Genomic DNA, 24,099 nt, shown 5'->3' on the forward strand with positions numbered 1-24,099 from the left:
TGCAACATATGGAATCTAGGAAAATAGTACTGATGAAATTATTTGCAGGGAAGAAATAGAGATGCAGATGTAGAGAACTTGTAGACACAGCAGGGTAGGAGAGGAAAGGATGAATTAAGAAAGCAGCATTGACGTATGTACAGTATCATGTGTAAAATAGATAGCTAGTTGGAGAAGGCAATGGCACCCCACTCCAGTACTCTTGCCTGGAAAATCCCATGGACAGAAGAGCCTGGTGGGCTGCAGTCCATGGAGTCGGTCAGAGTCGGACACTACTGAGCGACTTCACTTTCACTTTTCACTTTCATGCATTGGAGAAGGAATTGGCAATCCACTCCAGTGTTCTTGCCTGGAGAATCCCAGGGACAGGGGAGTCTGGTGGGCTGCTGTCTATGGGATCACACAGAATTGGACACGACTGAAGTGACTTAGCAGCAGCAGCAGTGGGAAGCTGCTGCATTATAGAGAACCCAGCCTGGTGCTCTGTGACAGCCCAGAGAGCTGGGATGGGAGCGAGGAGGGAGGTGCAAGAAGGAGGGGAATTATATATATATATGTAACTAAAGCTGATTTGCGTTGTTATACTGCAGAAACACCAACACAACATTGTAAAGCAATTATCCTCCAATTTAACAACAACAAAAAACCCAACTAAATTTAAACTTTCCACAATAAAAAAGTTATTTTCCCTCCAAAAAAAAGAAGAATCATATTGCAATTCCCAGAGAAGCCAGCAATGCTTTTTCTGAAGCCAGGGCAAACTGCCCTTTTCTAATATTTACTCACCCTTTGCCTTCTCTGTCTGCTCCCCTGTAACTCCCCATCCTCTGGAGTTCCCATCCAACTTCATTTCTCAGTTGAAAGCCTTGCACTGGCCACTTTAGAAATGGCCAACCACAGGCAGAAAAATCAAAGGGTACAGGAGACTTTCAGAACCAGGCCTCTCCATCAGATTATCTTGGCCAGGTATCTCCAGTTGTGTAAACCCCCCACAGGAACCTTGAATCTTCCAACAAGAATCAGATTGAAGGCTCTATCCTTGAACAAAGGAGAAACATGAGCAAGAGCATCTTAAGTCACGTATTCACTGGCGTAGTCGGGTCTGGTGTGGTTCAGGGTGGTTCGGGGCGGTCATGGATGGTGGGGGCCTTCTCTCCTGCTGACGGTTCGTACCCTCACTTCTGTGGTTCCTGTTGTACGCAGGTGTGGGCAACAGGCCTCAATCTCTCGTACAGTGATCAGCTGGCCCTGACTCAGCTCACCTTATACTTGACCAATGGCCACCTGGATTGCAGTTTGAGCACCCTTGAAGTGCCCCGCTTTGCTCCCAAGAAAGACAAGAAAATGAACAACCTAAATGTTCAGAAAGGGCCGGTAAGTGACCAATGATGCCTCCTGATTCTCCTCAGTGCCATTTACTGAGCTCCAGTTGTGTGCCAAGCTCCATGGGTCCAGAGGGAAGAAAGAATTTCAGGCAAATCTTTGAATCTCCCAAAATGGGCTTCTGGCACAGGAATGTAGGAGAGGGGAGGCAGCATTCTGTAGGAACTGGGATTGTAGAAATGGGGAAAAGCACCATGTGGAAGGACGGAAGAGCATGGGGCTTTCCAGGGCTGGATGTCTGGGTGTTCCCCTCTGTTCTCTTCTCAGCTCACTTCCCAGGACAAGTATATCTATATCCACTGCTGCAGTTACCAGAAGCTTCCAAGCAAACCTGTATTTTTCTAGCCCAAATCTTTTTTGAGCCTCCGACTCCTCAATTCCACATTCAACAGAATGTTGGAGAGTCTTCAAGCTCAAACTACCCATAATTGCACTCGTGGTCTCTCCTTCCTTATAATTCCTCTTGGTGAGTTGGGCCAGAAGCTGATTAGTCACCCTATGTCCCAGCATCCAGTCGGCAAGCAGCTCAAGTTGATGCCTGCTGCTAAAATGCCTCAACTCTGACCCTTCCTCTCCCCATCAAAGATAGAGCCTTCATTTCAGCTTTCAGGGTCTCACACTAGTGTTATAATAGCTTCTCACTAAGATTCCCTGCCTCCTCTCAAGGTAGTCAAGGCAGTCAAGGCAAATCTGAGCATGTTACTCCCCTACTTATGATTCTGAAATGACTCCTGTCATTTTTGGGAAAATCCCAACTTCTCAGCTTGTTTGATGAGGCCCCTCATGATCCATGGCCCAGTCTCCCATCTCGTCACTAGTCTATCTCTAGGGGGCTGGAGGCAGTAGTTCTGGCACTGGTTAAGGTTTACGAACCTCAGGACTCTGGGTAACAAAGGGTAAACCTCTATGGGGACAGTGGGCTAGGTTGGTCCTGGGGAAGGAGTGCAAAGGTCAAGAGGACCAGATGGCCCTTCCTATAGGTGGGATATGCGAGCAGATTGGGGCTTAAGCCACAGCTGCTCTGACAATGCCAGAGGGTTTCTTCTGCCTCCTCTCACAATAGTGAGCTTTGTGCCCTTTTTGCAAATGAAGCCCTACTTGAGATGTGAATATGTCAAGCAGATAAAAGAGGAATGCCAGTGGTTAATAGAACCCCCACACCTATTCCCTAGAGATATCATTACAGAGCAGTAGCTGCTGCCTCTCTCTTGAGTCTCTTTGGATCCAAGAGACACTTCTGGGTTTAGAGAACCCTTTTTTGACTCTGCCAAGGATCCCTATATCAACTTCCTTAGCAGGAACTCAGCATACACTTGGAAGGGTAGCCTGAAAAGGGTGCCAGATGTCTTGGGGGGATCAAGCAGCAGCCTCCTCCTTCTTCTCCTCAATTCACTTGTCCTGTGAGATATCCTTGTTCATGCGAATCCCTTAGATCTCTTTGCTTATTAAGACGAGAAGCAGAATTGGACTAGGGATGAGAAACAGACCTAGGACCTTGCTAGGGATATCCCAGGTTTGGTCCCACCTGTTCCCCTGTCCTCACCAAAGGGACCTTTACAAGACTCTAAGTTCAGGGCCAGAGGGAGGGACAGCAGTAGAATTTGATACCTTCTGGCTTAGCAAACCTAACTCCATGCCATTTCCCAAAGGAAGCTGGAAGCTGAGTTAGTATTCAGTGCAAGACTTCCAAAGACAATTCGCTGCATTTAAATATGTTGCTTCAGAAACCTGCAAGCAGAGGCTTCACTTGGAATTAGAAGCACTCTCCCATCTTCCCCTTCTTGCCTATAGATTTCAATCCTAGCTAAAGGCAACATATAGGAATTCTCCTGTGATCAAGAGTCTTAAACATTTTTAGGAATTGTCTGCACTCAAGAGGGAAGCATTATGATCTTCAGTAAATCAAATATCTCTACAATCACTGAAGAAGAGCTATGCAGGTTTACTGAGGGAGAGACAAACTGGAAGTACTTTTGGTTGTAGAAAGATAAATGGACGTTCTCACTCTAGTGCCACTGTGCACATGTGTACACACGTGCTCCCGTGCGTATGTGTACATGTGATGGGAAGGTTTTAAAGGAAGCATGCACGCATGCACATGGTGCAATTTACAGCCAAAGTGAAGCTCCTGAACAAGTGTGAACAGACTGATGCCGTCAAGTTTACAATCAGTCAGCTGACAAACCAGAAGACAAGAAAAAGGAAACACACAGATAGACCTAGCGATAATGAGGGCGCGTTCAGAGTGAGTGCCTATAAAAGATTTCCAGTTTGGGCCTATTCCTTTAAATAATATGTTGTGCAGGGGGAAAGCAAAAACTTTTCTGAACTCTAAGAAGAGCTATTGTCCCCTTAGTAGAAAGAGGTGGCCAATCACTCCCATTTAGACCCGTTTAGACAGAGGAGCCTGGTAGGCTGCAGTCCATGGGGTCACTAAGAGTTGGACATGACTGAGAGACTTCACTTTCACTTTTCACTTTCATGCATTGGAGAAGGAAATGGCAACCCACTCCAGTGTTCTTGCCTGGAGAATCCCAGAGACGGGGGAGCCTGGTGGGCTGCCGTCTATGGGGTCGCACAGAGTTGGACACGACTGAAGCGACTTAGCAGCAGCAGACCACGTGCATGGACTTCTGGTCCAGTGTCCTCCACAAATAACCACTTGAAGGTGGAAACAAGATCAGATGAGTCCCAGACGTGTGTGTTTTGAAAATGAAAAGGAGTCACCTAACGGCTTTTTAACTTTTAATTAACATTCTGTCAGAGTGGACATAAATTGTTATCCTTTTCTACCCGTTTTTACTGTTCTTCTCTCTCAATGGACCCTCCACACCATAGCTGGTGAGGTGGCCAAAAGGGATCATTTCTGCAAACATCTTAAAACAACCCCAGTCATTTATAAGCATTTTAACAGCACATGATCTGTAATGAATGATTAAGTAAAACCTTTTGTGTTAAATTATGATGTTAATAATGATTCTGTCTCCTGTAATTTATTATGAATTCTCCAACGCTTCGGGTTTGATTTTGATAGAATGCAACAACAGCAGAGTTTATGTGATGACTTTATTTTTAGAATTCCTTCTTTGAAGGCACACATTTCCCCACTACTGCTGCTACTGTAATTATGTACAAAACCAATCACTCATTAGAGTTAGGATACATTATCTTCTAGACAGATGAGGCTAAATAAGCAACACATTAATAATTCAGAGAGCAGTTCATTATGCATGTGGATGCCTGCTTCGTAACTGAAATAAGAACCTCATCAGCCTCTGCCAACCCTTAAACAATAGTTCTGTGTTATTGCCACCACATTCAAGTTTACGCTTGTTAAACTGCTACTTGGATTATTTTATCAAACATTCATTTATTTGTGGTCCCTTACTGCCGAGAACAGATTTTGGAAGCTCCTTTTTTAAGTTAATGATTTGAGCAATGGGTGTTATTAATTCTCAGAATATTATAAACATGATTAATTTTCAGGCAGAGATTTATTACATAAGGATTTCAACTATGTCAACTGAAATGCATCACTGTCAAAGCAAGTATCATGGCGAAAATAGAATGTGCTCCACACTTCAAGTGCTGGTGCTCAGAACTAAATCAATTTAAATTGTGGTTGAAGCAAAATTATATTCTCCAGTGAAAAGGAGTATTTCAAGCTTCCTTTATTTAGCTTGAAGCGTTCTTGTTAGATTGTGATTTAGAAAGGTAGTTTAATAAAACTAGACTTCTACCAGTAATATTTTGCCTTCTATATTTTCCCCCCTTGTTTTCCTAGAAAAGGCTAATCTCTGAAATTCCCACACACTCCAAACGTGGCCACTGGGAATTTGGAGAGAACATGACTGCACTGGAAGTCAGGGGTCAGGAATTCTGATCCTTTCTCGGGCCTCAGTTTCCTGTTTTGCAAAATAGGGGAGGTCTAAATGACCCCTAGAGTCTCCTGAGGCATTTACTTTTTATGGGGCCTGTATGTACAGTAGGACTCTGTTTCAAGCCTGACCTAGGCACCCTGATGTACAGTGAGGCCTGTGGATGGGGAATTTGCCCTGTAAGGAGACACAGGAAGGGCCCATCCCCACAGCCTTCCATTGAAAGGTCTTTTTCTTGAAGAATCTTTTAGAAAGGCATAACACTGTTGTGACAAGGTCACATTGCAAGTCCTCACCAGCCACACCTTAGCTATCAGTCAAAACTTTCAGCCAGAATCAACTGGAAGTAAGTTCACCTACTTTGTGCCAAGCATTCTGCTAAGCACAGGGGATATAAGGATAAGTAGTAAAGAGCTCTAAGTTTTGCAAAGGACCAAGATAGGCCAGCATAGAACTATAATGCATATAATAACATGATAATAATATCCAAAATATACTGAGCCTTTACTCCTCACCAGGTACTTTAACCAAGTGCTTTACATAAATCTTTATACAACATAATATATGAGACAGGTGCTATTATTATGCTCATTTTTAGATAGGAAGACTGAGATAAGAAATGTTAAGCAACTTGTGGAAAGTCACTCAACAAGCAAGTGTGTGCACCAGAATTATGCCCAGGCTTGTGTGTCTGACCATTCTGCTACCCAACCTGCCTTGTGTTGGCTGAGAGTCAATGATTCAACCCCAGAGTACAGCTTCAGCTCATCCCTGAAGAAATCTCTGAGTGAAGCCATGGAAAAAGTCTTCTTCCGAAAGAGGCTTCATCTCCCTGTGTGATGAGGTTATTTGCAGACATATTACCATTATCCATGGGCTCCTAATCTGCTCTGAGCTAGGCCAGGACTCAGTGAGCCCTGAATGGTCCAGATGGTTGTGGAGGAGTCTTCTGATGCAATAAAACCCATTTAGATTATGACTCCCTTGGTAAACCTAAATGGATTTTACAGCATTAGAAGCAAGTTGGTTAAAAATGATGCTTTCTATTTGTTATAACTTGTATAATGCTTTACACTTTAAATAGATGTGAGCTTATTTAACCACTAGATCATTAAGGTATGACCTAAATCAAATCCCTTACTATTATACAGTGGAAGTGACAAATAGATTCAAAGGATTAGATCCGATAGACAGAGTGCCTGAAGAACTATGGACGGAGGTTTGTGACATTGTATAGGAGGCAGCGATCAAAATCATCTCCAAGAAGAAGAAATGCAAACAGGCACAATGGTTATCTGAGGAGGCCTTACAAATAGCTGAGAAAAGAAGATATGCCAAAGGCAAAGGAGAAAAGGAAAGATATACCCATCTGAATGCTGAGTTCCAAAGAATAGCAAGGAGAGATAAGAAAGCCTTCCTCAGTGATCAGTGCAAAGAAACAGAGGAAAACAACAGAATGGGAAAGACTAGAGATCTCTTCAAGAAAATCAGAGATACCAAGGGAACATTTTGTGAAAAGACAAGCATAATAAAGGACAGAAATGGTATGGACCTAACAGAAGCAGAAGATGTTAAGAAAAGGTGGCAAGAATACACAGAAGAACTATACAAACAAGATCTTAATGACCCAAATAACCATGATGGTGTGGTTACTCACCTAGAGCTAGACATACTGGAGTCTGAAGTCAAGTGGGCCTTAGGAAGCATCACTACAAACAAAGCTAACGGAGATGATGGAATTCCAGCTGAGCTATTTCAAGTCCTAAAAGATGATACGTGAAAGTGCTGTACTCAATATGCTAGCAAATTTGGGAAAGTCATCCATGGCCACAGTCCTGGAAAAGGTCAATTTTTATTCCAATCCCAAAGAAAGGCAATGCCAAAGAATGTTCCAACTACTGCACATTTGTACTCATCTCACATGGTATCAAAGTAATGCTCAAATTTTTCAAGTAAGGTTTCAACAGTACATGAACCATGAACTTCCAGATGTTCAAGCTGGATTTAGAAAAGGCAGAAGAGTCAGAGATCAAATTGCCAACATCTGTTGGATCATAGAAAAAACAAGAGAGTTCCAGAAAAACATCTATTTCTGCTTTATTGACTATGCCAAAACTTTTGACTGTGTGGATCACAACAAACTCTGGAAAATTCTTACACAGATGGGAATACCAGACCACCTGACCTGCCTCCTGAGAAATCTGTATGCAGATCAAGAGGCAATGGTTAGAATGGGACATGGAACAACAGACTGGATCCAAATTGGGAAAGGCTGTATTTTGTCACCCTATTCAGAGTACATCATACGAAATGCTGGGATGGATGAAGCACAAGATGGAACCAAGATTGCTGGGAGAAATATCAATAACCTCAGATATGCAGAAAGCATAGAGGAACTGAAGAGCCTCTTGATGAAAGTGAAAGAGGAGAGTGAAAAAGCTGGCTTAAAACAACAGTCAAAAAACGAAGATCATGGCATCTGGTTCCATCACTTCATGGCAAATAGATAGGGAAACAATGGAAAGAGTGACAGACTTTATTCTTTTGGGCTCCAAAATCACTGCAGATGGTGACTGCAGCCATGAAATTAAAAGACACCTGCTCCTTGGAAGAAAAGCTATGACCAATCTGGACAGCATATTAAAAAAAAAAGAGACATTACTTTGCCAACAAGGGTCCATCTAGTCAAAGCTATGGTTTTTCCAGTAGTCATGTACAGATGTAAGAGGAGAGTTGGACCATAAAGAAAGCTGAGCACTGAAGAATTGATGCTTTTGAACTGTACTGTTGGAGAAGACTCTTGAGAGTCCCTTGGACTGAAGGGAGTTCCAGTCAATCCTAAAGGAAATCAGTCCTGAATATTTATTGGAAGGACTGAGGCAGAAGTTGAAAGTCTAATACTTTGGCCACCTGATGTGAAGAACTGACTCACTGGAAAAGACCCTGGTGCTGGGAAAGATTGAAGACAGGAGGAGAAGAGGACCACAGAATGGGATGTTTGAAACACATCACCAACTTGATGAACATGAGTTTAAGCAAATTCCGGGAGTTGGTGATGGACAGGGATGCCTGGCGTGCTGCAGTCCATGGGGTCACAAAGAGTCTGATGCAACTGAGCAACTTAACTGAGCTTATTTGATCCCCATTATAACCCCAAGAATAATTAAGACATGGGCTATCATACTCATTTTATAGATTAAAGGAAAGTAAGGCTAAAGGTAAAGGTAAGTGAGCTGCCCAAGATCATAAAGTTAAGTAAGTAGAAAAGCCCAGGTTTTCTGATTGAAGTCCCTTTCTGTTGAAAAGATTTACTGGTTGGTTGTTTAATTTCAAGTATTTTATCTTATTTGTGAAGTAATTTAGCTTAACAAATGTTAATAAGAGCTAGCTTGTTTCTGAGTGCTTACTCTGTGCCAGACGCTGTTCCAAGGTCTTTATGAACTCATCTAATCCTCGAGACAACACTGTCATCTATGCTGTCAGTCTGAATTAAAGACAACCCTAGATCGTTGGCTGTTTTTGCCTATAGAGACTGCAGACTTGGTTAAGTCTTTTAAAAATATAGGTGTATCATGTATGTTCATCTTTATTTGCATTACTATAACACATTTATTAAGCACTTAAGCTAGGAATTTCACAAAGCATCCAGGATACAGGGACATTTGGCAAAGTCCCTGTCCTTGAAGAGTTGAAAAGAAATATAAAATAGATAGTGCGCACACAAAGGAAAACCATGAGTTCTCATTTAAATGCCTTTTGAGTGATAGTCCCTTAACCTGCTGCTGGGGTTCTCAGGAGAAACAATTGTGGACAGGTGGGGACACAGAACACTTTGCTCAGAACACAGAACTTGGTCTGGCCTTACAGACTAAGGCAGTCACCATGTGACAAGGAGAGGGAGACCCTCTCCAGCAGAAAGGACAGTAGCTGAAGAGAGACTGTGGTCTATTATGAACCAGCTGGGCTGGGACAGAGATTATGGGAGTGGGAAAAGTGATTGGGGAAAAGTGATTGAGAAAGTTGGGGAGTCTTGAAGGCAAGAAGGAGACACTGAAGAGTTCAGAGCATTGACCAATCGAGTTTGGAAAACATTAAATTATGGTCGTAATGCTCAATATCCCAGGTACCAGTTGAGGAAGGAACAGCCTGGAAAATTACATTTGGTATAGGTCTACAATGCTCCCAAGCCCTGTGGAAGTCTTCAAAGAAACAGCAAAAATAATAGTAGCTACTGTGTATCAAGTACTAGGTGTTTGTTTAATCATCAGAAGTCAGAGAAGTTAAATGACATATTCAAGATCACACAGTCAGTAAGTGGCCTAGTCAGGTTTTGATCTTTGGTCATTCTGTCTCTGTTTAACCTCTCCACTACTGAATTCTGCTTGTACCTGCATCTCCCTAGTAGGCTACAATGGTCTGGACTAGGATGGGGATGGTCATGGAAAAGAAGACATTACTTGGAGACATATATCAAATATCCTGGTGTTTCTTTCCAATTCCATATGAATCACAAGCCCAAGTCTGGGAAGAGGGGAACTGCAGTCTGTCTCCATAGAGTGGAAGAAACCTCAGGATAGTTGCTGTCCAGTAATACTGAACAGTGAGCTCTTCTGCCTCGCTTTGGAGCCAAGATGTGCACTGAGCTGGATCCTGGTATTAGATGCCTGCCCGTCTCTCTCCCTCACTGACTGGTGCCTGATCTTGGGTTTGCTAGTTTATATACTATAGCAGCATAAGACAAGTTTAGAAGACAAAAATAACCTTGGAATTATCTTGTGAATTCATGGTAATTACCACGCAATTACATGCTCAGTAACCACAATGGAATTTCAGAGTATTTACAGCTCACTTCCATACACAAGAGCTCAGGCTTCTGGGCCTTTGCTGTGAAGGCAGGAGTGTGGCACAGCCTGGCATGGCAGGGTGAGCAGGCATGGTGGTCATGCTCCCCCAGACTGATTGCATGGCTGAGCCAGAGCTTCTCTTAGCCAGTTCTTGTTACCCTCCAATTATCTCTGCCAGAGCTACATTGTCCTCCAAAAGATGTCCTCTAGGGGCAAAGCCTGGGATGACTGTCCTGAGCTGTCATTTTCTAGAGCATGTGTGACTGTCCCGTTTTGTGAATCAATCTCCGTTTCTGCCCCAAAGCTCTCCGTGACTGTAAGTCTCCTGAATTACATCCTTTGAAGTGCCTCTTCAGTCTGAGAGAAGTGCAGTCCACTTACTTTATTTCATGCATCCATTCTTTCAAGAAATACTGAACACTAGCATCATGTCCAGCCTGGGGATTCAGAAGCCAAACAGTGCCTGCCCTCAGAAAACTCCCAGTCATGACAGGGTGCCAGCCAGGAGAACAACTCATAATAGGTTAGAGAGATAACAAAGTACAGCTGTGAGACAATAGATGGTCAAATAGATTTTCTTTTGTAAAAGCAGAATTCCCAGTGGCTCCAAGTGGGGATTATACCGGGGCGGGGTGGGGATGGTGGTGCACAGCTCGATGCATTAGCCTGTGGGAGCCTAACATTTTTGGGGATGTGGACCCTGCTTGTGTGTGGGCTTAATTACTACTACAGATAACGTGACCATCAGATACACTATGTAAATGTTTAAAGAAAAAACACAATATGCGGGGGGCCTTTGTCACAAAAGATGAACATGAAATTTGTGTGTGTGTGAGCTGTGGGGGAAAGGATGTTTATTTTCTGCTGGGTACTCACTCCGTCAGCCGCAGTTCCCTGCAATAGCTCAGAGGCAGACAGGGGGCCTGGGGTTTCACAAAGATAGTGTGTCAGGTCGTTAGGATCCTTGCAACCAGCTGTGAAGCAGCAGGGAGCCAGCAGCACCCCTTTTCCTTCTCCTATTTCAAGTCACTGCACGTGATCAGGCAGTTGCCCAGCACCTGAGGGTCCCCAAAGTTCAAAATCTGGGCCATGTGTAGCCACTTTTATGCAGTAAGGTTGGCCACGGCTCTATGAGCACTTTTCCAAATTTCCATTTACCCAAGGACAAACAGAGATAATTGTCAAAGGCAAATATCACATTTCATGAAGGACATGCTATGAAACTATCAGGAACCAATACTTTCTTTTGTGCATATTAAATTCCCAGTATTTTAGGAGATACTATAGTTGAAATGCTTTGGACCTACTATAACCAGTCTCTTTGGGATAGCTCTCATTGATAGGCAAGCAAGATAAAGAATAGCAATTTCCCAAACAAAGAAAGCAGTTGGAATTAAAGCTCTAGCATTGGTCCCTTCAAGGAGGTGAAGTATATTTTAATTATTTGTTGCCAAAGAGCACAGTATGGAAAGGTGGAAGGAATCGTTACAGCAAGAAATCTAATGAAAACTATTTTAGCCAGGGGACCATGGTTGGCATCATAGTGATAAGTCATGTTGATATGAAGTGATGAAAGTAGCAGTTTCCCTCTCTCTCCAAAACCAACAACCCTCATCTAACCATGAAAAAAATATCAGACATCCCTAAATTGAGGGATATCCTACAAAATACCTGATCAGTTCAGTTCAGTTCAGTTGCTCAGTCATGTTCTACTCTTTGCGACCCCATGAATTGCAGCACGCCAGGCCTCCCTGTCCATCACCAACTCCCGGAGTTCACTCAAACTCACGTCCATCAAGTCGGTGATGCCATCCAGCCATCTCATCCTCTGTCGTCCCCTCTCCTCCTGCCCCCAATCCCTCCCAGCATCAGAGTCTTTTCCAATGAGTCAACTCTTCGTATGAGGTGGCCAAAGTACTGGAGTTTCAGCTTTAGCATCATTCCTTCCAAAGAAATCCCAGGGCTGATCTCCTTCAGAATGGACTGGTTGGATCTCCTTGCAGTCCAAGGGACTCTCAAGAGTCTTCTCCAACACCACAGTTCAAAAGCATCAATTCTTCAGCGCTCAGCTTTCTTCACAGTCCAACTCTCACATCCATACATGACCACTGGAAAAACCATAGCCTTGACTAGAAGGACCTTTGTTGTCAAAGTAATGTCTCTGCTTTTCAATATGCTATCTAGGTTGGTCATAACCTTTCTTCCAAGGAGTAAGTGTCTTTTAATTTCATGGCTGCAGTCACCATCTGCAGTGATTCTGGAGCCCCAAAAAATAAAGTCTGACACTGTTTCCACTGTTTCCCCATCTATTTCCCATGAAGTGATGGGACCAGATCAGTACCCCTCAAAACTGTTAGGTGAGACTGAGAAACTGTCACAGAAGACATGACAAATATAAGGTGGAGGGGATCCTGGAACAGAAAATGGGAATTAGGGGAAAAGTAATTATATCCAAATAAAGTATGGGCTTAATAGTAATGTGGCGATTTGGTTCCTTAGTCATGACAAACATCATGTACATGTACCACATCAATGTGCCTTGTCAAAAGCAGGGGAACTAGGTGTGGGTTATACAGGAATTCTCTGTATAATCTTTGCAACTTTTCTCTTAATCCACAATTATTCTGAGATTAAAATTTTATTTAGGGTTTCCCTGGTGGTCCAGTGGTTAGGAATTCACCTGTCAATATAGGGGACATGGGATCAATCCCTGGTCTGGGAACATCCCACGTGCCACGGAGCAGCTAAGCCCATGGGCCATGGTTACTGAAGCCCACAAGCCCTAGAGCCCATGTTCTGCAGCAAGAGAGGCCAGTGCAATAAGAAGCCCACGCACTGCAATGAAGAGTAGCCCCTGCCCACTGCAACTAGAGAAAGCCTGCACAGAGCAACAAAAACCCAGCACAGCCAAAAAAGTAAAGAAATTTTTAAAATATTTTAAGTTTATATATTTTGTAAAAAGTCTGACATTCAGCTGTTTTGTTTTTTTTTTCCAGTCACAGGCAACCAGTCGCTATGCAGTGATGAGCACCCAGCTGAGACACGAGAGTCTCTCTCTATTTTTCCACTATGTTTTTCTCCATATGTGTAAGGCCCATGGCATCGGCTATAATATTGAGGTATGAAGGATGACAGTTGGCCAAGATTGGACCAAATGTAGGCCTGTAGGTGATTTAGGCAGCTAATAATTTGGTACCTCTTCAAACAGATGTTCTTTAAACATTGGTTTGACATGTATTTAGAGGAAGGCTGAGTGCTGCTTGGGGATGAGCAGAAAGGCAACTCCACAGAGGGTAGCACTTGGTCCTGGGAAGTTGATATCTGTCCCTAGACTCATACACCCCATGTTAGTAAAGTAGAAACCCTGTAGCTCCCCAGACTTAGGGGTCATTTAGGGGGACCCTCTCTTCATTTTGAAGCATGTCTTGACTTTCTGACCCCAACCAAAGCTGCTTACCTATGAACATTCTCCTAGTCTGGTTGGGCTGCCATAACAAAACACCATATACAAGGTGGTTTAAAGGGCTTCCCTTGTGGCTCAGCTGGTAAAGAATCTGCCTGCAATGTCGGAGACCTGGGTTCAATCCCTGGGTTGGGAAGATCCCCTGGAGAAGGGAAAGGCTACCCACTTCAGTATTCTGGCCTAGAGAGTTCCAGGGACTGTATAGTCATGGGGTCTCAAAGACTTGAACACGACTGAGTAACTTTCACTTCACTTAAACAACGTAAATTTATTTCTCACAGTTCTGGGGGCTGGGTAATCCAAGGTGAAGTTCCAGTTAATTCAGTTCCCAGTAAGGACCCTTCCTGACTTAACAGAGTAACTGCCTCTTTGCTGTGTCCTAACATGGTGACACATGTTAGGAACCATTCAACTTCAGCTTCTTCAGCATTACTGGTTGGGGCATAGACTCGGATTACTGTGATATTGAATGGTTTGCCTTAGAAACAAACAGAGATCATTCTGTCATTTTTGAGATTGCATCCAAGTACTGCATTTCGGACTCTTTTGTTAATCATGATGGCTACTCCATTTCTTCTGAGGAATTCCTGCCCACAGTAGTAGATATATTGGTCATCTGAGTTAAATTCACCTATTCCAGTCCATTTTAGTTTGCTGATTCCTAGAATGTCGACGTTCACTCTTGCCATCTCCTGTTTGACCACTTCCAATTTGCCTTGATTCATGGACCTGACATTCCAGGTTCCTATGCAATATTGCTCTTTACAGCATTGGACCTTGCTTCTATCACCAGTCACATCCACAACTGGGTATTGTTTTTGCTTTGGCTCCATCCCTTCATTCTTTCTGGAGTTATTTCTCCACTGATCTCCAGTAGCATATTGGGCACCTACTGACCTGGGAGTTCCTCTTTCAGTATCCTATCATTTTGCCTTTTCATACTGTTCATGGGGTTCTCAAAGCAAGAATACTGAAATACTGCTCAAACTACCGCACAATTGCACTCATCTCACATGCTAGTAAAGTAATGCTCAAAATTCTCCAAGCAGATGGTGACTGCAGCCATGAAATTAAAAGACACTTACTCCTTGGAAGAAAAGTTATGACCAACCTAGATAGCATATTGAAAAGCAGAGACATTACTTTGACAACAAAGGTCCGTCTAGTCAAGGCTATGGTTTTTCCAGTGGTCATGTATGGATGTGAGAGTTGGACTGTGAAGAAAGCTGAGTGCCGAAGAATTGATGCTTTTGAACTATGGTGTTGGAGAAGACTCTTGAGAGTCCCTTGGACTGCAAGGAGATCCAACCAGTCCATTCTGAAGGAGATCAGCCCTGGGATTTCTTTGGAAGGAATGATGCTAAAGCTGAAACTCCAGTACTTTGGCCACCTCATACGAAGAGTTGACTCATTGGAAAAGACTCTGATGCTGGGAGGGATTGGGGGCAGGAGGAGAAGGGGACGACAGAGGATGAGATGGCTGGATGGCATCACTGACTCAATGGACATGAGTCTGAGTGAATTCCAGGAGTTGGTGATGGACAGAGAGGCCTGGTGTGCTGCGATTCATGGGGTCGCAAAGAGTCGGACACGACTGAGTGACTGAACTGAACATGGTGAAGACAGAGCAATCTCTGGTATCTCTGTAACCTCTCCTAGAAGGACACAAGTTCTATCCAAATGGGGCTTCACCCTTATGGCCTCAATAACCTTAACCATTTCCTTAAAGTCCCTGTTTCCAATACATTCACATAGGGTATTAAGGCTTAAACATATGAATTGGGGTGTGGGGGAGTGGTACACAATTCAATTCATAGCATCCTTCTACAGACATATCATAGTTTCTTTCCAGGAGGAGTTCTGATAGAAAACAGTTTCCCCCGTTTTTAGTTTATTTCCAGTGATACTGATGGCCAGCTGAAGAGTCAACTGTAGTTTTCAGCCTCAGAGTTTATTAGACTTCCATATGCCAGAAGGTGGCTAAATCTAACTCTAGCTTTATCTGAATCAACTCATTTGCTTATAAAATATCAAAGCAGAACAAGCTCTGTGAGTGGGCATATTTGGCAGAGAAGTTCTCCTGTTGAAAAGAAAACATACTCCATAACTTTATAATGCCCCAAATTATTATTAGACATTTATTTCTTCGGCTGAAGGCTTTGTACTTGATTGAAGTTCTAGCTACCCCTGGGAAAAGTAAAGCACCAAATTTTTAAAGTTATTTACACCTTCGTGGCTCTGAGTTGATCAGATTCATTTCTAAGAACAAATCTCAGTACAGGAAACAGGCTGCTATGGTCCGGGAGAACAGTGGGTGGTGCAGAGGAAGGGGTTCCACTGAGGGCGAGAAGAATGAAGAAAGGGCAGAGAAGAACAGAAGACACAACGGGCGTAGCCTCCAGGTCTCCAGTGCCAAACAGTCTATAAAGGATGAAAGATGAAGTGGAAGAGAAAGAGAAATAGACTGAAGGTGATGGAGCGATGGAACAATATGAAGAAGAAAAAGATAACAGGAGAAAATCTGGAGGAGAAAATCCAGAGACTGGAACATTCTATAAAAATAAGGTGTGTGTGTTAGTTGCTCAGTCGTGTCTGACTCTTTGTGACCCCATGGACTATAGCCAGGCTCTCTCGTTCATGGAATTTTCCAGGCAAGAATACTGGAGTGGGTTGCCATTTCCTTCTACAGATCTTGCCAACCCAAGGATCAAACCTGGGTCTCCCACATTGCAGGCAGACTCTACCATTTGAGGCACCAGGGAAGCTTCCTAAAAATAAAGTAGGAGGAGATAAACAGAAAGAAAAAGAACAAATAATAAATAAAGCTACAAGAAGAGATGAGAAATTGAGTCATAAAACTCTGAGGCGAGAAGGAGACATGTGACTACTTGGAAATTTTTCAAATTCTCTAACAATGACCTTACTCTATTTTTCCTGTGAAGGATTCACATCTTTTCAGACCCTGGGATCCATCCCTGGTCAGAACTCTCTACTTGTTCTCTCCATTGCATTTTCTTGGCGAGGCATTTAAACAAGCACCTACTATGTGCTGGCACTGAGCTAAGCACTATTACATTATTATCTCTTTAATCTTCTATAAGAAATTGCTATTTCTGCCATATTACAGTGAGGAATTAGTGCTTAAAGAGTTTAAGCACTTTCCCCAGGCCACACATCCAAGCATTTTATGCCTTAATCCACAATTGTCCATAAAGTTAAATATGATTCTTTTTCTTACATCAGAATACCTCCTATGCACCTTTTTCTCTCTAAAGACTGTTTCTCACTAATTATGTATGTTTCTAAAACATTATTTCTAATCTATTCCAAGAATTCTGAGATCCATTTCAAATAAAATATTCCACCTAGGTATTCCTTATATATTCTTCAGTTGAAGAAGCGCAGACTTCTCCATAACCCCCTCAACTGTCTCCATTTGACAAAAGAAAAAAAAAAAAAAAGATATGTATAACAATGAACTTCCTTAAAATTTTATTGCCTCCTTGGGTTATTCTGAGTCTATAAAGAAGGTCACTTACCCTAATTCCAGTGTTACATGTGCTATCTCCTTTCCATGCGTGTGTGCTCAGTTGCTCAGCTGTGTCCAACTCTTTGTGTCCCCATGGACTGTAACCTGCTAGCCTCTTTTGTCCCTGGAATTTTCCAGGCAAGAATACTGGAGTGGGTTGCCATTTCCTACTCCAGGGTATATTCCCAACGGAGGGACTGAACCCACATCTCCTGCATCGGCAGGCAGATTCTTTACCATTGAGCCACCTGGGAAGCCCTACCTGTTTCCACTCTTGATCAAGTTTAATGTGGCAAGAAGCAATATTAATAACACATCAATGTCATTGCTACCAAAAGAAGAATCCTCAAAAGTCCTTATTCTCAACATTATGTTTTTCTTCCCATTATCATCATCGAATTTCACATGTTATTTTTGGTCCAAAATCTCAGGGGTGAAAAGGGGAAATGAGATCACCCTATGAGTTTATTTTTCCTTGCTGAATATTGGAAGGAAGCATTGCTGAGTTTGTAACCAACTCAGTAGGTCTCATTCCTGGTATTTCTGTAATGCTACAAAATACCCCCACTGATTTCCTAATGAAATGAACTTGTAATGAAAGCCATATGGAGAAAAGTGTCACGTTTACTGCCTGCGACAGTGTGATGGGCCGGTCTCACACACATACAGGCAATGTGCCATGGTCCTAAATGGCTCCACAGCCACTAGCAATCACTTCCTCAGGCCAACGGATTGTCGTGGTGGCTGATCAAAATGTTCTGATTCTCCTCCTTTCACGCACGTAAGAGAATTATACCTCCTCCACCCTCTGCCAGTGAAATATGAATAGAAGTGATGTATGTCTTTCTGTGCCTTTAAGAGCCACTCCATGAGTCACCATGTCCTTTTTCCTGCCTTGGAAATCCTGGAAGCACACTGAAACGGAGCCTCTTTCAGCTCTGATGTACCAACGGGGACCAGACATCCATGTTGACCCATGTGGGAAATGAAGTATGAGCAAGAACCAACTTTTTTGTTACACAAAGTAGTAATTAATTTTTTTTTTTTTTAAACTATTGAAGCATAACTTAGCCTACTTGATAGATTCAGAAATTAGTATCAAGAAAAGGATGCACCCCAAAAAGAAAAGAAGTATTATTACTTCACCATGTAGTCAGTACAAACAGTAATAAGATATTTTACATTAGTGTACCAAGTCAGGGATTGAACCTGGGTCTCCTGCATTGCAGGCATATTCTGTACCATTTGAGCCACCAGGGAAGCCCAAAAAAGGGCACGTTGCCTCGGGGAAACAAACTCCATCTCCCATTTGACAGGTGGGGATGTTCCCCACTATTCTGAAGAGGACAGCTTGAAAGCTGCAGTAAAGTCAATCACGATTACTAATATTTCAAGTTCTCAGTAGCCCCACGTGTCTAGTGGCCACCATGCTGGACAGCACAGTAAAGGATGCAATACAAGATCATCTAGTCAATAGTTCTATTGAATGCCCATTCAATGACTGCCCATTAGAATGGCCTGAGTGAGATTTAAAAAGTACAGATGTTCAGGCAAGTTTGGGAGTAAGGAGAGGCAAGTGAGGCACTTACCCAAAGGACCTCAGTAATAAAGATAAATTTAATAATGTAATGCAAATGTTAAAATCAAAATTAATTCAAGAAATCCAAGATGAATAAAATATCAATATTTCAAATAAAAATATACTGATGTTTTTCCTTTGCCTTGGGCTCTAGTATGGCTGAGTCTGGCACTGTACCCAGGACCCACTCCAGACCAATTAAATCAGTATTTTTAGAGGTAAGGTCCAGGCATTAAATTTTTAAAGCACTCAGATGATTCTAATATGCAGCCAGCATTGACCACCATTCTAGTCCATTGTCTATTCTAATGCCTAGATTTCCTGATAAAATGGAGAGTCAATGGGGAATTGCAATTCTGGCATGTGGTATTTTTTACCAAATCCCCCAAATGTAGTTTTTGTTTTTTTTCCCTGCACTTTTAGTGATGAGGAGTCCACAGCTTCATGGGACAGCCATTTCCACTATTGGACAACTCCAGCATTAGCTTTTGTTTATTTGAGAAAAAAATGTTAAAAGATAGTTTTCCAAAAAGGATAAAATCATGCCTCTCATACAGATACAAAACTACACACATGATAAAGATCTTATTTAAGAGAGAAGAATTAGGCAGATTTTATAATCAGGACAAGAAAGAATTTTAAAAAACCATACATCTTTATAGATCATGACTATTGAAATGAAAATGTAAATGGAGGCAAAGTTGATTTTTTCACATAGGAAGCAGGAGAGGAAAATCAACTGAACCTCTACCAAACTGGACAGAATTTCTCAGTCACTTGTAAAATATCTTCCATAGAATCAAGGTGTGATATAGACAGTATATAGCTTTCCTTTGAAGTACAAATTATTTTTCACACAACAAACTGCTTCCCTATATTTTTTATCCATTTGTCTTAGAACAGTGGTTTTTAAATTTTGATGTGCATGAGAATCACCTAGAAAGTGAGCTAAATTGCAGATTGGAAAAGGAAATGAAAGCAAAAATAAATAAATGCTGCTGCTGCTGCTGTTCCTAAGTCACTTCAGTCGTGTCCGACTCTGTGCGACCCCATAGACGGCAGCCCACCAGGCTCCCCTGTCTCTGGGATTCTCCAGGCAAGAACAGTGGAGTGGGTTGCCATTTCCTTCTCCAATGCATGAAAGTGAAAAGTGAAAGTGAAGTCGCTCAGTCGTGTCTGACCCTCAGCGACCCCATGGACTGCAGCCTTCCAGGCTCCTCCATCCATGGGATTTTCCAGGCAAGAGTACTGGAGTGGGTGCCATTGCCTTCTCCGAACAAATAAATGGGACCTAATTAAACTTAAAAGCTTTTACACAGCAAAGGAAACCACTGACAAAACAAAAGACCACCTGCTAAATGGGAGAAAATATTTGCAAATGATATGACAACTAAGGGGTTAATATCCAAAATATATAAACAGCTCTTACAACTCAACATGAAAAACAAACAAACAAAAAAAAAAAACGATTAAAAATTGGGCAGAAGACCTGAACAGACATTTTTCAAAAGAAGTTACACCGATGGCCAGCAAGCACATGAAAAGATGCTCAACATCATTTGTCATCAGAGAAATGCAAATCAAAATCATAATGAGATATCACCTCATACCCATCTATCATCAAAAAGAGCACAAATAACAAATGTTGGTGAGGATGTGGAGAAAAGAGAACCCTCATACACTGTTGGTGCAAATAGAAATTGGTGCAGCCACTGTGGAGAACAGTATGGAGGTTTCTCAGAAAACTAAAAGTATCATTACCATAAGATCTACCCATTTCACTCCTGGGTAGAAAACACTAATTTGAAAAGATACATGCACCCCAAATGTTCATAGCACCACTATTTACTATTGCCAAGATATGGAAGCAACCTAAGTATTCACCAACAGGTAAATGAATAAAGAAGATGTGGTATATATGTACAATGGAATATTACTCAGCCATAAAAAGAATGAAAATTTGCCATTTGCAACAACATGGAGGGACTTAGAGGTATTATACTTAGTGAAACAAATCAGAGAGAAAGACAAATACTGTTTGTTATAACTTACATGTGGAATCTAAGAAATACAACAAAAACTAGTGAATATAACAAAAAAGAAACAGACTTACAGAAAACAAACGAGTGGTTATCAGTGGGAAGAGGGAAGGTGGGAGGGATAAGACAAGGAAAGATTAAGAAGCACAAACTACTATGTATAGAATAAATAAGCTACAACACAAGGAATATAGCCAGTATGTTAAAAGAACTATACATCTGGTATAACCTTTAAAAATTGTCAATCATTATGTTGTACACCTGATACTTATATAATATTGTATATCAACTATATATCAATTTTGAAAAGTATATGTAGAATGGAATATTACTCAACCATGAGAAAGAAGAAAATATTGTTATGTGTGAGAACGTAGATGAAACTTGACTGCATTATGCTAAATGAGAAAAGCCAGACAAAGGTTATACAATATCACTTACATGTAAAATCCAAAAAAAACGTCAAACTCAACGAAACAGAGTAGAGTGGCGGTTACCAGGGCCTGGGGTGGGTGGGGGATTGGGAGAATATTGGTCAAAGGGACAAATTTGCAGTTTGAAAATTAGAATAGGTTCTGGGAAATCTAACAAAGAGCATCGTGATTACAGTCAACAATATTATATTATATACTTCAAAATTGCCATGAGACTAGATCTTTAATATTCTCACCACAAAAATGAAATCATAATTATGTGATGAGATAGGGGTCTTAGCTAAAGCTATTGTGATAATCAAATTACAATAAATAAATATATCAAATCAACATGTTGTACACTTTAAACTTATACAATGTTTGATGTAAATTATAATCTCAATTGAAAGACAACACTGACCAGGAATATATCTATTCCATATTCTGGAGACAGCCTTTCCAAATGTGCTTCTGACAATATTTGCAATTAGTTCTAGACTTCAATTCAAATCAGCCTTAGTGGTCTTAGTGTAGTACATTTTCTTTGTTTCCAACATAATATGCTATTTCTCTTCTTCCCATTCAAATTTTATAGGACAGACAAGGAACTATCTTTATATTATTTGAAAACTTGAAGAGAGACAGGTTGGGAATGTTGTAAGTATGAAGTATATCTAAGAGATGTAATAAGCTAAGAAAATAGACTATAACAACCAACAAGAATGATGCTTCTTTTGCATTTTAATCAGTGTGCTGATTTATTGAAAGTCTATCTTGTTTTATTCAGATCTTTAAGTATTTCATAAATTGACTTGAGATGTGTCAGTGGGAGTTCATTATTATAACTTATTAATTATCCAGAATCGATGGGTAAGAGTCTAGTTTTAACAACATATTATATTCAAACACATATACCTACAAGCCACAGCAAATCTGACTAATGAGGAACCAGCTCAGATGTCCTGATTGCAGAAGGGCAGTTGTCATTCTGACATGCTTAGAAAAATGGTCTGATGACTTGGCAAGATGCTCCCTAAAAGGCAGGGTCTGTAGCCTCTTCTCAGATCTAGTTCCAGCCCTGATGCAGTCTCCACATTTTATGCTAAGAGTCCTTTCCACCATTCAGGGGGTTTCTCTGTGTTTCCCTGTTTCCTGCAAATTTCTCTCCAGGTTATTCTGGAGAGCTTAGTAAAAGCTGTTACCTCATCTAGGACTCAGAACTTTCCAGCCATAGCCTTGAACTGTATATTATTCATATCTTGAAATATGGTTATTTGGTACCTTTAAGTCATTCTGATTTGTTGGGAAACTTTCTATCCTATATTTTTCTTCCTTTTAATATTTACAGCACATTGAAAAAGATAAGATGAACAAATATAAACTTTTCTTAGTGTTGCTTTATTTTCTCTGGAGGATTGAGAGGCTTTTTCATGAGTTGGCTGGGTTTTGTTTAGGTTTATGACAATCAGGCCATATCAGGTGAGAGCTCTAAGAGGGAACCTTCCACATCAAAATTGTGTGGCTTGGCTTCACTGGGGTAACTTCATCTGATTTCACTTATACTAGGATATTTCTGGAAATAGTGGAATTTAAGTAGAAAGCTCAAGGAAGGAAAAAATGAAGGAAGTTCTAGAGATGAATTATTAATAGAAAGGGGACATACAGTCAATCTAGGTTCTTGGATCCCAAGCTGGGAACCATGGACCTGAGGAGGCTGAGGGGGTGGTTAGAGGAGCTTGAATCCATGTGTGGACTCAGCATCATACACACACACACACAATTTTTTTTAAAGTATGAGTCTCAATCTTTAGGATATGTAAGAATCACCTTGAGGGACTTTGTGAAACTACACAATCAAAGAGTCTGATTTTGTCGATCTGGATGGGACCCAGGAATTTGGAGAAGCACCTGGGGTCCAATACATACTGACCCTGTGGCAATAAAATACAAATCACTGTTAAAAAATTAATTATTCTCAGATCTCTCTTGGTAATTGTCACATTGCACTTGAAAATATGTGGACTATTTTCAAATATCTTTTGATAATGATTTCTAACATCATTCCACAGTGCTAAGAGAACAGACTCTGTACCATTTCAATACCTTTAGACCATGAAATTTTTTGTACCTTTTTTTTATGCCCCCAGATATGTTCCAGTGTCTCCTGGTTTGTAGTCTATGGGAACTTGAATAGAATTTGTATCATGCTATTGTATGAAAGTTGTATATATCTTAATTATGTTGAATTGGTTCATAGTGCTATTCAGGTCTACTATATCCTTCTACTTTTCTGTCTGTTCATTCTATTAATTTTTGAGAGTTTGATATTGAAACTCCTACTAAAAATTTTAATTTATCCACTTAAAAAGTTGTAAAATATAGTAGAACTATATGTAACTTTGTTCTGTGTTTTCCAAGTCTACTATAAATGTGTTATTATACTTTCATAATTTAAAAAAGAAAAAAATGAAAAAAAATTAATGACTCTAAAGTTGTCTTTCCCCTTCATGGATCACAGCTTTGTTGTGGTGAAGGGCCATCCAGGATGGACAGGTCATAGTGAAGAGTTCTGACAAAACATGGTCCACTGGAGGAGGAAATGGCAACCCACTCCAGTATTCTTGCCTGGAAAACCACATAAACAATATGAAAAGGCAAAAAGATTTGACACCTGAAGATGAACCCCCAGGTTGGAAGGTGTTCAATATACTACTGGGAAAGAGCAGAGAGCAATTACTAATAGCTCCAGAAAGAACGAAGCAATAGGGCGAAACCAGAAATGACACTCAGTTGTGGACGTGTCTAGTGATGAAAGTAAAGTCCATGCTGTTAAAGAACAATACTGAATAGGAACCTGGAATGTTAGGTCCATGAATCAAGGTAAGTTGGATGTGGTCAAGCAGGAGATGGCAAGATTGAACACCAGCATCTCAGGAATCAGTGAATTCAAATGGATGGGATAGACAGATGA

General features: G+C 41.3%; 1 protein-coding gene across 1 annotated transcript in view; it reads left to right on the top strand.

Annotated features, from left to right (window-relative positions):
- Positions 1–24,099, top strand: part of IQCH (IQ motif containing H) — a 229,793-nt gene that overhangs the window by 194,128 nt on the left and 11,566 nt on the right. Inside the window, 3 exon segments of the mRNA XM_070377335.1 lie at positions 1,204–1,374; positions 13,102–13,224; positions 21,724–21,785. Coding sequence (XP_070233436.1) covers positions 1,204–1,374; positions 13,102–13,224; positions 21,724–21,785 — 356 coding nt within the window.

Source organism: Bos mutus, chromosome 10, assembly GCF_027580195.1.
Source record: "Bos mutus isolate GX-2022 chromosome 10, NWIPB_WYAK_1.1, whole genome shotgun sequence".
Taxonomy (NCBI): domain Eukaryota; kingdom Metazoa; phylum Chordata; class Mammalia; order Artiodactyla; family Bovidae; genus Bos; species Bos mutus.